Source organism: Acipenser ruthenus, chromosome 7 (assembly GCF_902713425.1).
Source record: "Acipenser ruthenus chromosome 7, fAciRut3.2 maternal haplotype, whole genome shotgun sequence".
Taxonomy (NCBI): domain Eukaryota; kingdom Metazoa; phylum Chordata; class Actinopteri; order Acipenseriformes; family Acipenseridae; genus Acipenser; species Acipenser ruthenus.
Genome location: NC_081195.1, coordinates 10,411,170 through 10,429,748, shown reverse-complemented (window position 1 = coordinate 10,429,748; position 18,579 = coordinate 10,411,170). Strand labels below are relative to the sequence as shown.

The following is an 18,579-nucleotide window of genomic DNA, read 5'->3' as shown; positions in this document are numbered from 1 at the left end:
ATTCTTGTTGATTAAACATGTGCACCCAGCACTTAAACTGCAGCTTCCAAGCCGCTGAGTCTCATTCGTGACACTTTCCTGTTACATATAGCTATTAAGGAGAAATCAAATGTAATTCAGTTCAGACCTCTGTCTTTTTATGACATGAAATTGACCATTATTAGCTTTGTAGTCTTTGATTCACGTGAGTGTGCTGCACAAACATGCACTGTACCTGTAAGCCTCCCTCTGTGGAATTGAAGAAGAATGTACACACACACACACACACTGTAAATGACAGCTTCTTTGAGTCTTCAAAAGCATATTGAAAACTGAATCGGTCCACTGTGCTATTAGTATTAGCAAACAACACATTATAAGCAAAACATATTTGAATAATCTGTTAAGGCATTAAGAAAGATAACATTATTTACCTGCATTTAATCCACTGCCCTCGATCATCCCTCGAATCTCTTCAACAGGATTAAACTTGAAGTACAATCCTTTGCAGGTTGCTTGGTACTATAGAAAAAAGCAGCATGTCAGAAGCAAAATCACTGTTACCTGTAGGCATGTGCAATTCAAGTACATTATTCATGTCATTAAATTGAGATTTGCCATTTAGAATATAAACGAAAATCATTTCAGTTCAAAACACGGAACGTCACCTCTCTTCCCGCCTCCTTCTTTTTGTCACTTGGGTTGTTTCGTCTCATTTTCTTCCTCATGCGAGCAGGCCCCTCTGCGGGATCCTGACTCCACCCCAACGGGAGGAAGACGCCTTTTTCTGGACCAAATAATCCCCTTTCCTGAAGAAGTTGTTCCTCTATCTTCACCCACTGTTTGGAAGTCCTGTTATTTTCGCAATGAAGCATCTATGGATAGTAAGCCAAACACTGTACATTTGAATTATGTATACTGGTATATCCCCATGCGATTACGTTAAAGATTGATACCAAATTATATATATATATATATATATATATATAGATATATATATATATATATATACTATTTATATGTACTAATTACTTCTTGTTTTACAGACCGATCTGAGATTTCTCAATTAAAAAGTAGCATGTCACATTACCTGAATGTGATTTTTATAAATTGCTGCAAACATTTCCTGGCCAGTCTTTCTGTGCGCATCCATACATGTCAGAAATGCCTAAAAGAATTTAAACTACATATTACAACTCACAAAAGAAAATCTTTTCCCTCCTGACTATTAAAGTACCTCAGAAACAATCCGTTAACAACACCATATGCATAGATAGGGTGCAGTACATACTGTAGAAAACACAGTTCACATTTTTTTTTTTTAATTGTAACAATACATATTTTTCTTCATTTAATACAAAAATCACGTTCTTTGCAACATAATAATTCAAGCTTCTAAGCTCCAGTATGCTGTAGTCAGTGCCCTGAAGAATTCTTCTTGTTAATTAAAAAGACACCCAACAATTAAGGTTGGTCCTACTGTTACTCATAATACATATTCAAATGTATTCAGCTGAATATTTTTTTTGTCAGTTAGTACAGTAGTTTTGATGTTTCATTGCTGCCAATGTACCCATGCACATGTCATCTGGGATCCACATAAAAAGATTAGATTACATTTTATTGAGTTTTTTTTGTTGTTGTTTTCAGCATTGAAGAGAAATTAAAAATAAAACAGAATGGTTTACAGTAGTTTGCATTTAATGAGAAAAAGATCATGAATACCTCTAGATTGTGTGCAGCGGTACAGTATTTGCTGTTGTTTAATTGTAGCTACTGTACACCTGAAACATGATTGCAACTATAGTACATTTTTATTGCCTGGTCCTGTTTGTTTTAAAACTTTACCAATAGTTTGGTTTATATGACATTTAAAGTTCTCTCTCCAGTATCATATGACTAACATATAACACAGCATGGACATATCAGGCACATTTCTCACATTTCAAATGCGTGGCCAAACAATGAGATGGCTAAAAAGGGTGGGTACATTCCAGCACTGAAGATCTCGTTTGGAGCACAACTTTCTAAAAAGGTATTACCAAAATACATGGAAAAAAGGTGAGACTTATTTCTACTTTTGCATGTAAACCAAGCCAAGGTTACAGATAGGAAGAAACAATTTTTTAAAAAAAGAAGAAAATTATCTTCACAAAAGAGCCCATTGCTCATAAAGAAAGTGCAAATTCTTTTTTGATTCTCCTAAGAATTATTTGTATTGTTTATATAATAACCAACTATCCATTTGTTTGCATTAAATTTAAATTGCAGTTACTGGGCAAATCACTGTGGATCCAAATCCAATTGTTTTCAGTGTGCTATAATTAAGTTAAACTATAATATCTACACAGTGCTAGATGGCTTTTGGCTGCTCGCCAGGGCTGATGCCCTGCTGATATATTACACTGATTGGCATTACCCGGCAGGAAGCTCCTGAACTACACTGGAAATGGGGTTATATTTTGTTTGCTTAAAGGATCGTTAAGCCAATGATCACAGTGGTGTCCTCACAAAACTAGTCTGCAATCCACATGAAACGGCTATAAAGGCTGACCTAGAAAGCACATTGTGTCTACTTCAGGGAAAGCCACTTTGCAATTTACCTCCTATTTAACATTTGTGTAGACAGATGCTAGTGTGAAGTGAACTATTAAAAACATGCTTTTTTAACTTATTTTGAAATGCAAAGAAAAGTATGTGGTGGTCATTTTCTACAGTGCTCTCTGGAGTCAAAGCATGAATTTGACCAGTTTTTGAATATACAGTAGCAGGTAGCACTGTAGAGATTGATAATCCCTATCAATAAATACAAAGATGTACCATAAGAAAAGCATAAGCAAAGTATAATAAAGCATAGTGAACAGTCAGAGGTGTATGGTAAAGTGTATTCAAAAACATGGCAAACTACAATTAATGTATAGGGAAAAGAATGGAAAACTGCAAAACAACTGTGTATATTTATGTCCAAAACAAGTAGCATTCTCTAATACTGGAGGTAGATGATACCTGTACAAGGAATGTGTGTGTATATATATATATATATCACATTCAGGGTCTACCCAGTTTGTCAATGTAAACTTGTGTTTGTTTTTGAAACAATTACGTCCACAGCCTCTCTGTACTGTAGTTGTGATGAACACACTGAACAGTAATTGGCCCTTATTAGACCTGCACAGGCACACAGTGAGAAATAGCAAGAGAGAAACAGAGAGAACACCTCACAGCCACAAAACAAAGGCTGGGGGAAGAGAATGGTGGAAGTATAGTTTATGAGCAAAAGGAAGCTTTAATTGGAGTGTCTGCACACTGCTGCCCAGGGCAGACCCCACTAATTGTGCAGAAGCTGTGTCTTCTCTGTTAGCCTCCATGGTGGCAACCTTTTGGCTTGTTGATTACCAGCATTGTGTTCAGTATTTATAGTGTGTGAGAATAAAATTGCACTGTCATCTCTGACACCTGCTTTCTGCTTTCTACACTTCTACACTTCCTGACCCCTTTCATTCTCATAAAAAAAAATGATAAAACACAAACTTTTAAATTTAGAAGTTTAACATTTGTTTGCAAGATACTGTAAATTGCATAAAGATTGCAGGCGAATCCTTGAAGAAAAAAACCCTAATCCTAAACCATAGGTATTACAGATTGTTATTCATAAAATCTCTCCTCATTCTCAAACACAACTCTACCTTAGAAGAATATTTAGAAACACGTTATTTAAATAAAGTGAGAGTTAAGTCTTGCAAGTATTTACAGTCACTAGACCAGAAGTAATAAATCAAAGTAATCCGCTATTGCTTGTTAAAAAACAGAAAACAAACAAAAAAAACCTCCCCTCACATTACATTCTATAAATGTGAAGTACTGTATTTACATATTGTAATCTGACCCTGCATAATATTTACATGGAACCATAAATTATTAACTTTAATATTACATTTGACCTTTATCTACAAAACATGGTAATATGGTATAAACCCTACTCAGTCTGTACTGCTATAAAAACATTCCATGAGTAACTTTATACCTGCTACACTGTGCCTCAAACCACTTGTGTTAGCTACCAAGCAACCCTGCTCATTATTAAAAACACTCATTTATGATATTTACCATTAATAAAGTCCTGTATTAAATAAAAAGGAAATTGTCACTATAAGCATTTAATGAAATATTCAATAACATCATCCCTGCAATTAACATCATGCTAATTTACATTTCAATTACTTCCTAAGAAATCAGTACTTTGTTGACAATACAACATAATGTCAACTGTGTGCTGTTGGTGAATGCTTAATGAACTTAATTTGATAATTAGTGATGTTAATTATCTTCCTAATATTATGCAAATGATACATTCGGTATCAGAATAAAAAATGCTTCAAGGTTTACACTAGAAGAACTACAGGGACACTTTCTGTGGGTGGTAAAGCATCCACGTGTCATGGCATGGGACAAGTGCATTATCCTCATGTTATAAGTGTTCATTATTAATATTATTATTCAAATGGGTGTTTTTCTTAATATTGTGAAGACCACCAAGATCGTACTATGAATGTACTGAACAGTAGGGCAAATAAATAATGAGTCTGACAGCTCCCTCCAACCCGCTGTAGTGATGAACTGGTCAGTCTTTATATATCATGAAACTTGCAGCATAAGAATGAAAATGGTCAAAACCACAACCCCTTTGTAACACTTTTAGTATTTGAGAACATCAATAATCTATAATAAGAGCCTTTGAATCAAGTAAAGTAGAAAATAAGGATATTTGGCATAAATGTGCCTTAATCCGTAAGTTTTGTATATCTTTGAGATTTCTTTTTAAATGTTCTGTTTGAGCACAACTCCAACAAGATGCAAATTCCACTTGTGTCTCAAAGAGGGACAATTTATCAAAGGCGTTGATAGGCTGTCACTGCACAATATGATAAGGAATAACACAAAATGAATAATGTTTTCAACAGATTGGGACTTTTATAATTACAGCCTCCTTTTGTCACCACACAGAGACAGCAGTTGCAGAAACCCCAATTTCATGCACTCGTGCCTGAATAATATCTCTGTGCTTTCTTTTCCAGATGGCAACGTTTCCACTGGAGGAACTAATGATGTGGGGACATTTATGGGGAAAAAAAAACAAAACAATAAAAAGAGAGTCTTTAACCTTCAACAGAAAAAAGCATGTTCTACAAAATGTTCCTTGGGATAAATTAACAAATATCAATTACTTTGCTCACTGAGGTGTAATCAGCTGTAATAATCAAAATTAATTAAAAAAAAATAATGAAACAGACCCCAGGGCGATTTGCCCATACTCTGTGGTATGACGTCACAGCCTACATGTGTACCTGTGAATGAGTTTTCACTTTGGTAATAACCCCTGCATCTGGGGGAAAATGAACTTGCATTACAAGCCTCTCAGGGAAAAAAAAATAAATTAAGAGGCAACTGACAAACAGTGATTTTCTGAAAACACACAATCTTGAAAGTTTCTTTTAAAGCAGCGTCAATGAAATGGCTACATTATTTGCTTGATTGAAACAGTGGCATTCATAATAAATGTGCGCTTGTAGTCAACCAGTTTCATTAAAAAAAATTTAAAAAATACACAAAAAAAAAACCCTAGCTTGGTAGAACTGTGTGTAACTAGCTGCATTTGTTAATATTTCACATTATAAAATACAATCTGGCCTCACCTCAACAGTGCACTCTGTGTCCTTAACAAACCTCTTGTGTGCTGTCCGCATTGCTGTTGCAAGGGAGCTGCTTATGGGATAGGGTTTCCCTTGCTGGCTATGCACTGCCATGACTTTAGCTAATTTCTTCATTCGAGAAGCTGAGATAAAAAGTACATAAAACACACTTTAAAAGTAAGTCCACACAACAAACGGATGCATTTCACGAAGCTACAACCAATACAAATGTTAGGAAGTGAAATGTGTATTTTACAGTAACAGTAAACATGTGCAAAATGGGATTCAAGTTTTATCTTCATAAATGTAACACAGCCTTTAGGTCTCTGAATCATGTGTGTCTCTCCACGAAGCAAGTTAGGTTAGTTTGCAGATACATGAAAGTCTTTGGTAATTCAACTTTTCTTTTTCTAATGCTACACAATACAGCATATAAATAAAAATAGCACAAACCTATAAACTGCTGCCAAGCTTTACTTGCTGTTTCTTCCCAAAGAGGGGTAATTTCAGAAATATTCATGCCACTGTCTGAATTCCCCTGCTTTACTAACAGATCAATCTTGTAGGTATCTTCTAGAGTGCGCCTTCTCTCGGACATTAATTTACTCCATGTAGTTTCCACTAACTTCAGAAGTTCTGATTGAACTAAAAACAAAAATTGTGGAAGAGGTTACACAGATAGAAAAGATTTTTTTTCTAAAATGATTCATATCATGTACTGATACCTCCAAAACATTTTAAAATGACAAATTACCATCTAATGCATTAGGTAGTTCATGTTTCCAATTTGTCTGAATATTCTTCTTTGGCAAAAAGTGATACCAAATTCCCTTGGGGTGCTTCTTGAGTCCTTTCAATCCAAAGCCATCAGGACAGCTGAAATGCATTTACAAACTTTTCTTAAAACAGCAAAAACTTATATTCATGTTATTGCATTATGATCCATATAACCCTTCTATCCTGAGTAAAGTCTGAGAGTGTTCTAAAGGCACATACTGTATAGATTTTTTTTCAGGGATATGGAACCAGTCTTAAGCCCACTTGGAAGTGTTTAAAACAAACAGAGTTGAGGTAACGTGTTACCGTAAGTAATGTGTTACTGTAATAGTATTATTTTTGTCAATAACAAGGTAATATAACACGTTCGACTATTTAGATTTATAAACAAAACATTTAAAATAGCTTAACTGAATGTAATCTTTGAACAACTCAAATTGCAAGTATATGAAAAATACCACAGTATAATTGATGTATAATATGTAGCTACACAAATACTTGTGCATCTATTACATTAAGTAATTTATCTAACACAATGTTTTATATACATTATGTCAGTTTTTTCCCCCAACTATAACACTTGCTATCTCTTATAAAAAGCCTTTATGTAACTTAAGTTTTTTTTTTTTTTTTAATTTTCACTCTTTATGACTTGTGCAAAGTCATATGTATTGTAATGATTACAATTTACTATTTGCTATATCCAGTAAATTATTAAGAGTTGTTTGTTATACTATAAACATTTAAAAAACCTGTTTGACACCTGTTTAATAAATAAATTACCAGACATACAATTAAATAGTAAGCAATAGTCAACAACTGTTTCGCAGGACAAGACAAGAAAGAAATATAACGAGTAATATAATGAGCACTACAGCTCGCTACTTTTTTTAGTAATAAGTAATAAGGACATTATAATTAGTTTATTTTTCTGAAGACATGAGTAACAAGTAATAAGTTACTTTTTTTCAGTAACACTGAAAACAAAACACATACACTCAACTCCACTGAGTGACACTTCTCTTCCATTGTTTTGTTGTGAAATCAGTCACTTGTGGTATTGTGAACAAGACAGTGCATGAACCTAACAATGAACTCAGAGGTTTATAAATTAATCTTTTAATCTGCATTCCAATGTGTCCGCCCCCGGAAATACTTGTCAAAAGTCCTCTGTGACACTGACATGCCCTAGTCGGATTAGATTAAATCGCCACATGATATCTGAGTTTGAGATAATCATCAGGTTCTGAAAAAGCAGAGGCACAGTAGTGTTGTGAAATTGCCATGTTCATACTAAATTAATTTCTCAGGGGGTTGTCTGTAACACAGGAGAGGTGGTTTAATCCCGTCAACTTTAGTCCTGACAAAATCAGGATTTAAGATTTTACTAATTTACTAATTTTAATGATTGGCATTCCTTATAATATTATTTGTAGTAAAATAAAAGTGAGAATTGTTATCAATTTTCTCAAGTAAATACTGATATAAATCAATTTAAATACACTATGCTGAAACAAGACATGTTGCTGAGTAGTGTACACAAATCTGTATGAACTAAACAAATGTATGTAAAAGACCAAGCTATTCGTAACTGCTTACCTTCCAGACTTAATTTGAACGAGACAGTGCATGAGACAGGTAATAAAGTTCACATTGGAGTTGTAGGTTACAAAGATGATGTCCCACTGGTCCTGCAGAACTTTCAAGGATCTGGCAAGGGTCTGCTGTTCAGCCAAAGACTGTCGCGGTCTTGACAGAAAGTAGAGTATAGCTCTATTTAAACTGTTATAGAGGATGCTTACAATCTGCTCCCGCTGGGAATAGGCTTTCTCCAGTACCTGAGAAAAAAGCATAGCCACAAACACAGAATAACATGTGAAAAAAGGAGAATAGTGAGAACAGTGGCACTGGAACAATTTTTAAAGTCCGGGTGCTGAAAGCCATTGAACAAAACCATAACCCCTGTATATAATGGAAGCCATGCAAAGCCAGGGGCTGCCGCACGCCCGGCACCCCTAGTTCCAGCGTCCCTGAGTGAGGACGTTAATTAAATATCATATAAAAAATTACACGGGTTTGTAGACAAATGGTACATTTATAATAGAGAGTAATCACTTACCACAACAATCTGCTCCGTAATGAAAAGCAGAATTTTCTCGGACTCCACAACAAACATGCCAGTGTATAGCTTCTCAACAAGCTTCTTACTGAAGAAAGCTACATTTCCAACTAATATGGCAATCTTTCCGTCTTGGGTGCTGTTAGAGATTTTATGATCTGTGAAAATAAAAGAAGCTAATGAACTGAGAATATGAGTATGCTTATTATTGGAATATAATTAACAACTTGTACCGTTATAATATGGTACTTAGAATGACGGCTGTTTGGTAATATCATGATTCCATGGGTTAGAATAGGTCATCTGTGATTAACTGGGCCGTCTTTTAAGAAATGTCCATCTATCCATTATCATTAAAAGCTTACTCCTTTACAGTGTCGCAGTGAGCCGGAGCCTAACCCGGCATACACAGGGCGCAAGGCGAGACTACACCCTGGACGGAACGCCAGTCCATCACAGGGCTTTTAAGAAATGTGCTACATTTAAATAACTTCTGCTCCAGAGTTATCTGAAGAATGCAAAGAATCAAGTTACTGTACCATCTCTTGCCAAATGAGTAGATTTTCCTTCTTCTAGACATGTCATCTGCATGATGTCCATCAAGAATTCAAGCAACTCTGTCTGAAAACTCTGTCTTTGATCATGTGTCGCCTTTTCTGGGGAAAACTAAATTAAAAAAAAAAAATAACATTTAAAAAGTTACTGTCTATTTGTCAAAAAATATCTCCAGGTCATTTAAATCATCATTCAAAAATCTAAACAGGTACAGTTTTCCAAAAATAAAGAGGTAGAAAAATATTTACCTCTAGAAGGAGTTCAAACGGGTGCAGATGTTTCTTGGCTGGGATGTTTATAAGACTGTCCATCAACAGAATGCGCATGAAATCACACACCTGTTTCCTGGCTGGGTTGGTAAACTGTAGCGGTACTGCCTCCTGAATGCAACTGGCTTCAGAAAGCACTGAACTGTCCTGTGAGGACGCTGCAAGATAGGTCTATAGGATGACAAGCACATATTAATAAGAATATACCTACATGTACGCATTGTATCACAGTACTGTTTAAATCTGTTTCTATTAAAGAACTAGCATCTTCAAATGTCATTTTAATTGCTTTTATGTTTTTCACTTATAATTTCTCTCATCTTTGCAATTCTAAATGGCTGTGGGTTCCGTTTCTCCAATACTGAGTTATTGCATTCCAGCGAGCCCCAGCTATGTAGATTTGAAAGGTCCCACTGTAATGTGATTTTAATGGAATGAGGAAGGCTGTTCAGTTCAGGCACTTAGGATTCTCCAGTTAAGCTCAAAACCAGGCAAAGGCAGATTTTGATAAAAAAAAATTAAAATAGCTTTCGAGTTAACACAATTATAAGCCAGTACCACCCACAAGACCATCAAGTAAGGGGAATGTTAAAAAGCCATTTAAATGGTATTTCAAGCTAAATGGGCTCGCTGAATATAAAGCTGTATTAAAAAGAGTAAGCTCTTTAATAAAGCTTTAAAGTCAGAGAGCCCATTCAGCATTAAAAATAAATAAATAAATAAACAGGCACATTCAATAAATGTTTGGTATGTGTTTTTATCAATTGAAACAATTAATAAATAATAAGTCATATTGCAGTGTCTATTTAAATACAACATTAGGGGGGAAACAATACATGGTATGCATAGTTACCTCAGTGGGCCACTGATTATTTAGTCAAAATAGTTGTCGCATGTAGGAAATTTTTTTAATCTTCCAACTGATAGAGTATGAAGAGATCTCATTCCCTCAGGAACACTATCCCTGACATGGTATAAATGCAAACTTGCCTGCCTCAGCACTTATAGCCCTAATTTATTTACTCACTTTATTTTACTTTACAGCAACTTGAAAACAAGCCATTTGTTATAACAGGCTTGCTATTAATGGACTGAAAAAATGTTCCAAGGATCACAAGAACAGAAGGAAGGCAGCACTGTATACTTACCACTTGAGAACCTGATGGAAAGATAGTGTCAGCCAAAGCATGGAGAAATCCTGGAGAAGACCAAAGAGGCTCTCTTGGGGAGATGTTGTGGACCAAGCAAAAAAACTGCATGACACTGCCAGGGTAGTTTATTTCCCAACAGTCCTCTGTACCTGTTGTGGGCTTAACAGACAAACACACCATAGGAAAAATATTATTACAGAGCATGTTTATTCATTTCACTTTTACAAGTACACACCATTTATTATATGGCATACAGTAATGCATACAATATTGACGAACATGTGTACTGTATGTTCATATACAGTATATGGGCAATCACACCAGGCAGTATTGACAGTGCCCTAGTAATCTGGAATAGTAACATGTTTTTGAAATGCTGTGTTGTTTATGTATCACCCGGTAGATTGTTTTTAATGAAGTAATGCCTATATATATAAAACATGTATTGCTGTTACCAGGTCCTTCTATTATTTAGCCTGTTAGTTAAACCACAGTAACCAATTATTAAAGGACCATTACATGTTGTATACATTTATTAAAACGTTTCTTTTTCATTTGCCATTCTATCCCATACTGTTTGTTGCAATTAATTAGTTCTCTTGAACACAGACATCAATGTTTATTCAGTATCTTTCTCAATGATCTCAATTTCAGATGAAATAACCATTTTGTTTCCTATTTCCTTACCTTGTTTAAAATGATCTTTACCAACTCCAAGAGCACAATGGCCACATCCTCACATAAGCATATCTTCTGTCTTTCACTTACATTTTCTATTACATACTGCAGCATTGAATCAAGGTCCAGCTGGAAAAAAAAGTTAACCGACACGTTATAAAAACACTGATGCTGGTTTACATTTTAAGTATATCTGTGAGTCCTTGTCAAAAAGAAGAAAAACACCAACTGAAGTTACTTTAGAAAACAACAGATTTTAATAATTGAAGGGGTCTTTGGTATCCTTAAATTGTATATTTCATATTTTGTAGCCTTAAAAGGTTTTTTTTTCTTTTTGCAAAAACAAAAATGGCACTTTACATTTTGCCCAGCAAATGTATCTTGGACGGAGACTTAAAAACACCCATTTTTATAATGTACCTTTTCTGCTGGCACTTCGAGACGTGGTTTCTGTAGGAACAAGGCTGCCAGAAGGAAGTAGACCTGAGGGATGTGCACATGGTGTCCTAAAAGGTTTTGCAACACTTCAAATCCTGGAGATGCACATGCTGTCTGTGCAGCTGTCCAAGGGCGACTTTTTAAATTGTCTAGCGGCAAAAACAAATTAACAGAATTTCCATAATGAAAACATGTGAACAGCATTAAAAATATGTTTTTATTTGTTGGGCAGACAGAAAAACAAACAAGCAAAGCAGGTTAAGTGATGAGAATCCATAAGGAAGATATTTATAAAAAGTCATGATGACAGGTCCAAAAGGTAAACTTGCTAGCTCGATGCTTGCTAGCTACTGTTCCTATATAGCAGTGGTAGGCAACCGTGGTCCCTTCCAGTCCAGGATTGCACTAACCAAGTCCTCATTTAGTTACCTACTCCTTTTTTATATCTATACAACCTGTATTGGAATGGCCCTCCAGGAGTCGTGATGACTTTATAACAGGAATAACATATCAAATGGCGATAACAAGGAAAGTAATACAAAAATACTAATGCCCAGCAAATGTATCTTGCATAGAGATTTAAACATACACATTAGTACTGCACAGTCTTCCGCAATGTTTGAGAGCCAGCTTCTTGTTGCCATTCCATCTCTGAACTTCTCTATGATGACTGGGTTATACAGGAAGTGGATCAGTAACTTTGCTCCTAACAAAACTGTGGTTGAATGCAGATGACCTTGTATGAAAAGAAGAAACCAATCTGATCCCAGGGCCATGAACATTTCTTCTTGATCCCTTAAAAAAAAAAAAAAAATTAGATGTGTTTTTAAAAAATGTACCCAAACTATGTAAACCAGTAACAAGTTATTAGAAGCATATATCCCACACCAATTAGAGCGAAAAAATACTTTTTGTCAACACCCCTCCATTTAACCACTAACTGGTACTCACTTTGAACTTGGATGAAGGTTGTCTGAACAGATTAAATCTAACAGCATCTCCAGCAACTGGTTCCTCAGCCAGATTCTTCTTGCAGGTGTTTGACTCAAGGCTAAACATATGGATTAAAGGGAAATAGAGTATTTGTGGTAAGACTGCATTTGGCATAGATGTATTTAAAAGGTGCTAGTGATACAGAGTGTGATGATAACAGTCATTACCATGGGTAGACACATCCAAGTCATTCTCAGGAAAAATCACATTTTCATTCAGGGAAGGTGGCAGCAGTGTGTGAACAAGGAATAATCCAAGTCTGGAGGGCACAGTATAAAATACCACATTAACATGCATGTTGTGATGTTGATTACATACAAACAGTGCAGTAAAAATATGATTTAGAAAACACTTAACGTTTGACGTACCTGAGAACATCCTTGGTATCAAAATACCCCTTCAACAGATTTTTCATTATGGTAGAAATAATGTTGACTTTTTCACAAGTCAGGCTGGGTTCATTAAGTAGGAAAATAAGCTTTTTTATCACATTCAGCCGGTGCATGACTTCAGCATTTCTAGGCCCATCACTGGTGAGTAAAAGAAGAATATTAACTTACGGGAATGAGAACCAGACAATAGGGGGCTCAAAAAGGGTTCTTAGTTGCTAATTGCTTTGTATTGGCTGAAAGTCAAACATCATTTAAATATGTCTATTGTGCTGACTGTTTTTTAGTAATCCACAAAATATTATTACCTTTTCAAACTGTCATATACTGTACCAGTAAGCTTTTCAATCATACATAACAATGCAATTGTGGGAATAGCTCTTTGTTAATGTGATCGTTCATGGCCACTTGTTATGATGGATGTCATATAAATGAAATTTACACCAAAAGCATTGTAAAACAGGTAACATGGTGATTTAATGTTTCAACTGCTAGAGGAGTCTTTTTTGTTAAACTCATATAATCTGAAATAACAAAACATAAAAGAAACACAAACATATAGATCTGCTGCAATACAGACAACTACTTCCATCATGTCATTAATGCAAACATATTGATTAGTTTAACAGTAATATTGTAAAGTCTAGACACTCGTCAATTGTTCACCAGCTGTAGACATGCTCACTCCTATTCATTTGTCTGAGCCACTGTATAACCCTTAAGCTTGAAATAAAAGAATGCAACATTATTTTTGTACAATTCAACATTTGTTAGCCTTTATGCGTATTTCGGGGGACAAGATCTGGGGCTCCACCCTGGTTTCCCTGTCAATCTTCTCCTATTTCCTATTTAAGTCTGAATCTCACACAGCTCGCTGTCCAGCGTTTTCAGTTCGTTTTCTCTTTCTAGCAATCGCTCAGACTCCATCAAACGTTCTTAAACTTTCTCTCTTTACTAATGTCTAAACTTCGTCTTCTCGTTCTCTCGTCCAACTCAGATGATTTAGAGCAATTTTCCTATTTCACTCTACCCATTCTTTTGTCCAAACAAAAAAAATGTTATGCATTGGCACGTGAACTATTGTTTGTCCCACAGGTGTGGGGTTATGCGGGGAGCCAGAGGTCCAATCTTTTGGGGGTAAGTGAGGCTCACTTCCACGACCTCTATGGCCACCGCCATCCGCGCCTCCGCCGAGGGGAGGTTCTCACTGCGTGAGTCAGAGGGGACCCCCGGCCACACACTCTATCCTTTAGCAGCTCCTGCTCTTTATCTTACTCAAAGAGACTGGGCTCTGTTTCCAGCTCCCTATTCTATCATTCTTTTTCCAGGTTCTTCAGCGCGAGAGCCTATTCCTCCTACATGACTGCCTCTCCACAGAGCCTGACGTGGGCTCCGCCGAGCCAGTCTATCTTATGTGTTTTCTGAGGCTGCAGAACAGCCTGCCTTCGAGGCCGCTCTCTCTCCTCTGGCCAAGAAAGCGCCCGCCGGTCGGGAACCTCTTTCCTTTCCTATCCTATCCCCTGAGGCCACTCATCAAACTACCTCTCCAAGTAGCAACCTTTCACTCCAGCCCCGGCTCTCGCCCCGTGAAATACTGTATGGAGAATATATATCAATTACCTTGGAGATTTAAGCAGATCCACATAATGAGTCAAAAGAATGAAATCTAGATTCTCTGGTGCATTCTGCCAAATCTAGAAATAGTAAAAATAAATGTTTAAAATAATTCTAAACATTTCAAGTGAAAAACCAGTAAAATCACAAAATGAATGTACCTCAAAATCGCAGAGAATGTCTTTAAATGCACTATGGTTTTGGATTGCAACTGCTCCGCTGCCAAGTTCCATGGTTCCAACAATCAAGAGTATGAGCTGAAATATTCTGTTGCTTAACAATGAAGACTTCAACTTCAACAGAAACGCCAATAACTATAACAAATTAAAATAATAATTACATTGTAACTCTATGTAATTGAAACAGAGTAAGATGATACTCATCACTAATGGTTATATTATTTAATTTTCAATTCTACCGAAATAAACTGGGCTAAAATGTTTCTAATTATTGACTGTGGTTCAATGTGTCCTTAAAGGATGTGATGAAGAAAACGTAGGCCTAAAAGAAAAAAGGAATTAGGGCTATAGCATTAGGTGGTCACATGGTTGCTATGCCAGGTGATTAACACAGTGTAGCAAACAGCACTCATAGAAAGCAGTTAGGGGACAGAGAAAGCTAACTTTTTGAATAACAAAGAACTAGCAGTAGAATTACAGTAGAAAAATGCCTTGCTAATCTTAAATCTGATGCAGAAATGGTATTATAGTTTTGCTAACCGATAATGACAGACACGACTAAAAGGACTAATAAGTGATCCAATACCTTGTACCCATGAATACGTTTCATCTCCTTCTCACAGCCAGTGCTACTGCTGAGGACTGACAGAAGAACTTTCACAGCTGCATACATGGAACTGTCATCAGATGCCATGGCAACAAAGCCTAAAATCACTGAGGGCCCCCCAATGAACTGAAAGCTCTTGGCTGCAGTGTTGGAAGCAAATGTTCTTACTCCTGGAAGACATCAAGTATGTTTATTTATTTATTTTGGCCATCGATAATCAGCAGGTGTGCATTATATACAGTATGTACTGCGACACATACTGCATAAGCGTTAGACAACAACACCTCCTAATTCACATCCTTCATTGTAGTCTAAAAAATGACAGACAGAAATCATAGACAGAACTGCCTCTGGAAGATAAGCTATTCAAATTTTAGAACTAACTACTGTAGGGTGTGAGTTGATCTCCTCATGTCCTTTGCTGCCCCCTACAGGATCGTTTTGTATTATCAAAATATATTTGTATCACATTACTGTGTTTTTAAAAAAAACAAAAAAACATTGCAATTTAAAGGAAAGTCTTCAGCTGAAGATTTGGTTAAACAACTAATAACAGCAACCTAAACTCTTTACCATAATGCCCCACAAGTGCGGCTCCAATAGTACGGGCAGTCCCGCTGAGATGCTGAGCGAGGTTTCTGGCCAGGTATACCGGAGTAGTGCTATCACGTGATGTAATCTCCATCTAAAGGAAATAAAACTGTCAAAGGCCAACTTATATACTGCTCTAACAAATCATTTCAAACAGTATAAGAAGGACTCAGAAACGTTCTTATATAATTGATTTTTTATCAGTCTCTCATATGTTTGTGTACCTGCATTACCTTTTTCTTTTTGATTGTGCACTTTTTGTACACAGCAGTTTTCCTTTTTAAAATTATATAAATAAATATATATATATATATATATATATATATATATATATATATATATATATATATATATATATATATATAAACACATATATATAAAGAGAGCAATAACAAAATATAGACACAAGACAAGAGCACAGTGAGACAACACATGAGTTGGGCTGAGATATCTGTTCAGATACAGTTAGCCTCACATGTATCTGCATGTACATTTCACATATAAATACCTCTTGAGCTATCTGGCAGCTATCGACTTCATTGTAACAACTTTTAATGTCCATGACAGTGGTAACAGAGAATGAGTTTGCATTGATACTGAAGGAAATCCTTTCCTCAGTTACCAGTGTGGATGGTGAGGGCTCAGGATTAACATCATCTCCTAAAATAAGATTTTAAAAAGCACTGCATGTCAGTTATCATATTAATAAATGTTTGTATATAATAGAAGAGAAAAATAAACCAACTGCAAAATTAAAATCATTGTTCACATAGCTGGATTTCCTAACAGAAAGAGGAAAACATATATTATTTTTTATTTATTTATAAAACTGAAGACAAATATTTAAAAATCCAAACCCCTTAAAAACATGGCTGAAATTTAGCACCTTGGGCTTTAATTCACTCTGGTGGTTATGAAATGATATAATGACTTTCCTATGACAAACCATTAGGAACTAATTTCTATGCTGATCATTGTTGTCTAGCAGAAAGGTGTTTGATAGCAACAGACCTGCAAAAGACACTGCCTGCAAGTTCCCAGAGTAGTTTGGACCCAGTTTATAAAGAGCTGCAACTGTTTCCGAAGAGATAACTTCCTCAAACAAATATGCTTGGCCAAGGTGCCAAATCAGAGAAGATATCTGCTTCCACATGTGTGGAGTGCCTATAATGCCATACACATCAATGACAGCAGTTGGATCCATAGAAATGCTTTGCCCTGGGAAAGGTTGAATATACTGCATCTAAGAAGAAAATGCAAACAATACTGCATTAGCCTTTGGAATATTGGCAACATCCTTTGAGGAAACTGAGACATGATATTAATAGTACAGATATCAGTTTTAACCTGTTTAAATCATTTTAAACAGAGCATATACATGTTGTACCAATTACAGTGTTACCTTTGCTGCCCCTATTATTTTCCCATTTAAATAGGCACTGAGCTTGCAGGTCTTTTTCATGTCCTTAGCAATGACCACAGCCAGGTGATGCCACTGTCCAGGAATCAGCAGCTTGGAGCACATAAAACGGACAGAGGTTGGTGCAGAAATTGTATGTTTAGTCTCTGGCTCCATCATATCTGTAAGATATAAAAACTCTGCTCAAGTCAAATGCTCAATGTTCAAGTCAAAAACACAAGGATAGATTTTCTCTGTGTTAAACGTGACTGATGTAAACATAATGTCTTTTTTTTTTTGCTGAATTAACACTTTACACGTAAAACTTCCTTTGCAAGAAATAGCCCATACTCAATCGCTTCCCATAGATTCAAATGAATTTTCTGAATTAAAAAAAAAAACATGCTAGAATTAGGTGAAAATCAGAAAAACAATGTTGTTTTTCCAGTGGATAGAGAAATAAGCTTTGCGTTTCCCAAAACTATCACCAACACAGAAAAAAATGATTTACCTAAGAATTGAAAAGCTTCCTCCTCAGTAGAAATAATCATGGAACAGTCAGGGGCTGAGATACTGACTGATAGGCACATGAAGTGCAGGGCCATCCTTGACATGTGGCGGACGATTGTAAAGAGACGGACAGGATGTGAATCACAAGCAGAGCTGAATTTCCTGATCAGGAACCAGGTGGAGAAGGACAGGCCAGCAGAAGGAGGAAACCCCCGACCATCTGAAACATTAAAACATCTGTAACTTCCCAAACACTTCAGGTCATTGCAATATCCCTACACCTGCTACATGTCACAAGAAGTCATGTGCTTAATTTTGATTGGCCATTGAAATAAATGTCAAATCATAGTGTATATGGAGTAGAATTACTATATTTTGTAAGTAAAACAGGTTAATAATGTTTAAATAATGTAAAACAGTGGGAACTATAATTAAGCAGGAACATCAATTGTTAACACATGGCCATTACAGATTCATATATATTTCTCACCTGTGCCATGTCCACCAGTTGTTACAGCATCTGCATTGCCACCCTTAACTGTGGCAAGTGAAGGAAGGAAAAGGCATCTGAAAAAGAGTGCACTGGTTATCCAATCGGTAATTAAAACTACAACTACTTAACATTATCTTAACAAATGTTG

At 36.0% G+C, this 18,579-nt stretch overlaps 1 protein-coding gene across 3 annotated transcripts in view; it reads right to left on the bottom strand.

Annotated features, from left to right (window-relative positions):
* Positions 1-18,579, bottom strand: part of LOC117415679 (WD repeat- and FYVE domain-containing protein 4-like) — a 68,674-nt gene that overhangs the window by 31,729 nt on the left and 18,366 nt on the right. For all 3 annotated transcript variants that reach the window (XR_004663622.2, XR_009329044.1, XM_034026318.3), the window contains exons 17-42: positions 18,429-18,505; positions 17,940-18,158; positions 17,432-17,610; positions 17,041-17,272; positions 16,538-16,689; positions 16,012-16,123; positions 15,418-15,608; positions 14,814-14,966; positions 14,659-14,732; positions 13,018-13,179; positions 12,817-12,908; positions 12,608-12,707; positions 12,246-12,451; positions 11,639-11,805; positions 11,228-11,347; positions 10,538-10,699; positions 9,369-9,560; positions 9,105-9,231; positions 8,566-8,723; positions 8,046-8,284; positions 6,424-6,545; positions 6,123-6,314; positions 5,673-5,812; positions 1,070-1,147; positions 648-854; positions 414-501 (exon numbers count right to left, since the gene is read on the bottom strand). Coding sequence is in view for 1 of the 3 variants with exons in the window: in XM_034026318.3 (XP_033882209.3) it covers positions 414-501; positions 648-854; positions 1,070-1,147; positions 5,673-5,812; positions 6,123-6,314; positions 6,424-6,545; positions 8,046-8,284; positions 8,566-8,723; positions 9,105-9,231; positions 9,369-9,560; positions 10,538-10,699; positions 11,228-11,347; positions 11,639-11,805; positions 12,246-12,451; positions 12,608-12,707; positions 12,817-12,908; positions 13,018-13,179; positions 14,659-14,732; positions 14,814-14,966; positions 15,418-15,608; positions 16,012-16,123; positions 16,538-16,689; positions 17,041-17,272; positions 17,432-17,610; positions 17,940-18,158; positions 18,429-18,505 (3,941 nt within the window). In the remaining 2 variants the exon portion in view is untranslated. The remainder of the gene's footprint in view (positions 1-413; positions 502-647; positions 855-1,069; positions 1,148-5,672; positions 5,813-6,122; positions 6,315-6,423; positions 6,546-8,045; positions 8,285-8,565; positions 8,724-9,104; positions 9,232-9,368; positions 9,561-10,537; positions 10,700-11,227; positions 11,348-11,638; positions 11,806-12,245; positions 12,452-12,607; positions 12,708-12,816; positions 12,909-13,017; positions 13,180-14,658; positions 14,733-14,813; positions 14,967-15,417; positions 15,609-16,011; positions 16,124-16,537; positions 16,690-17,040; positions 17,273-17,431; positions 17,611-17,939; positions 18,159-18,428; positions 18,506-18,579) is intronic.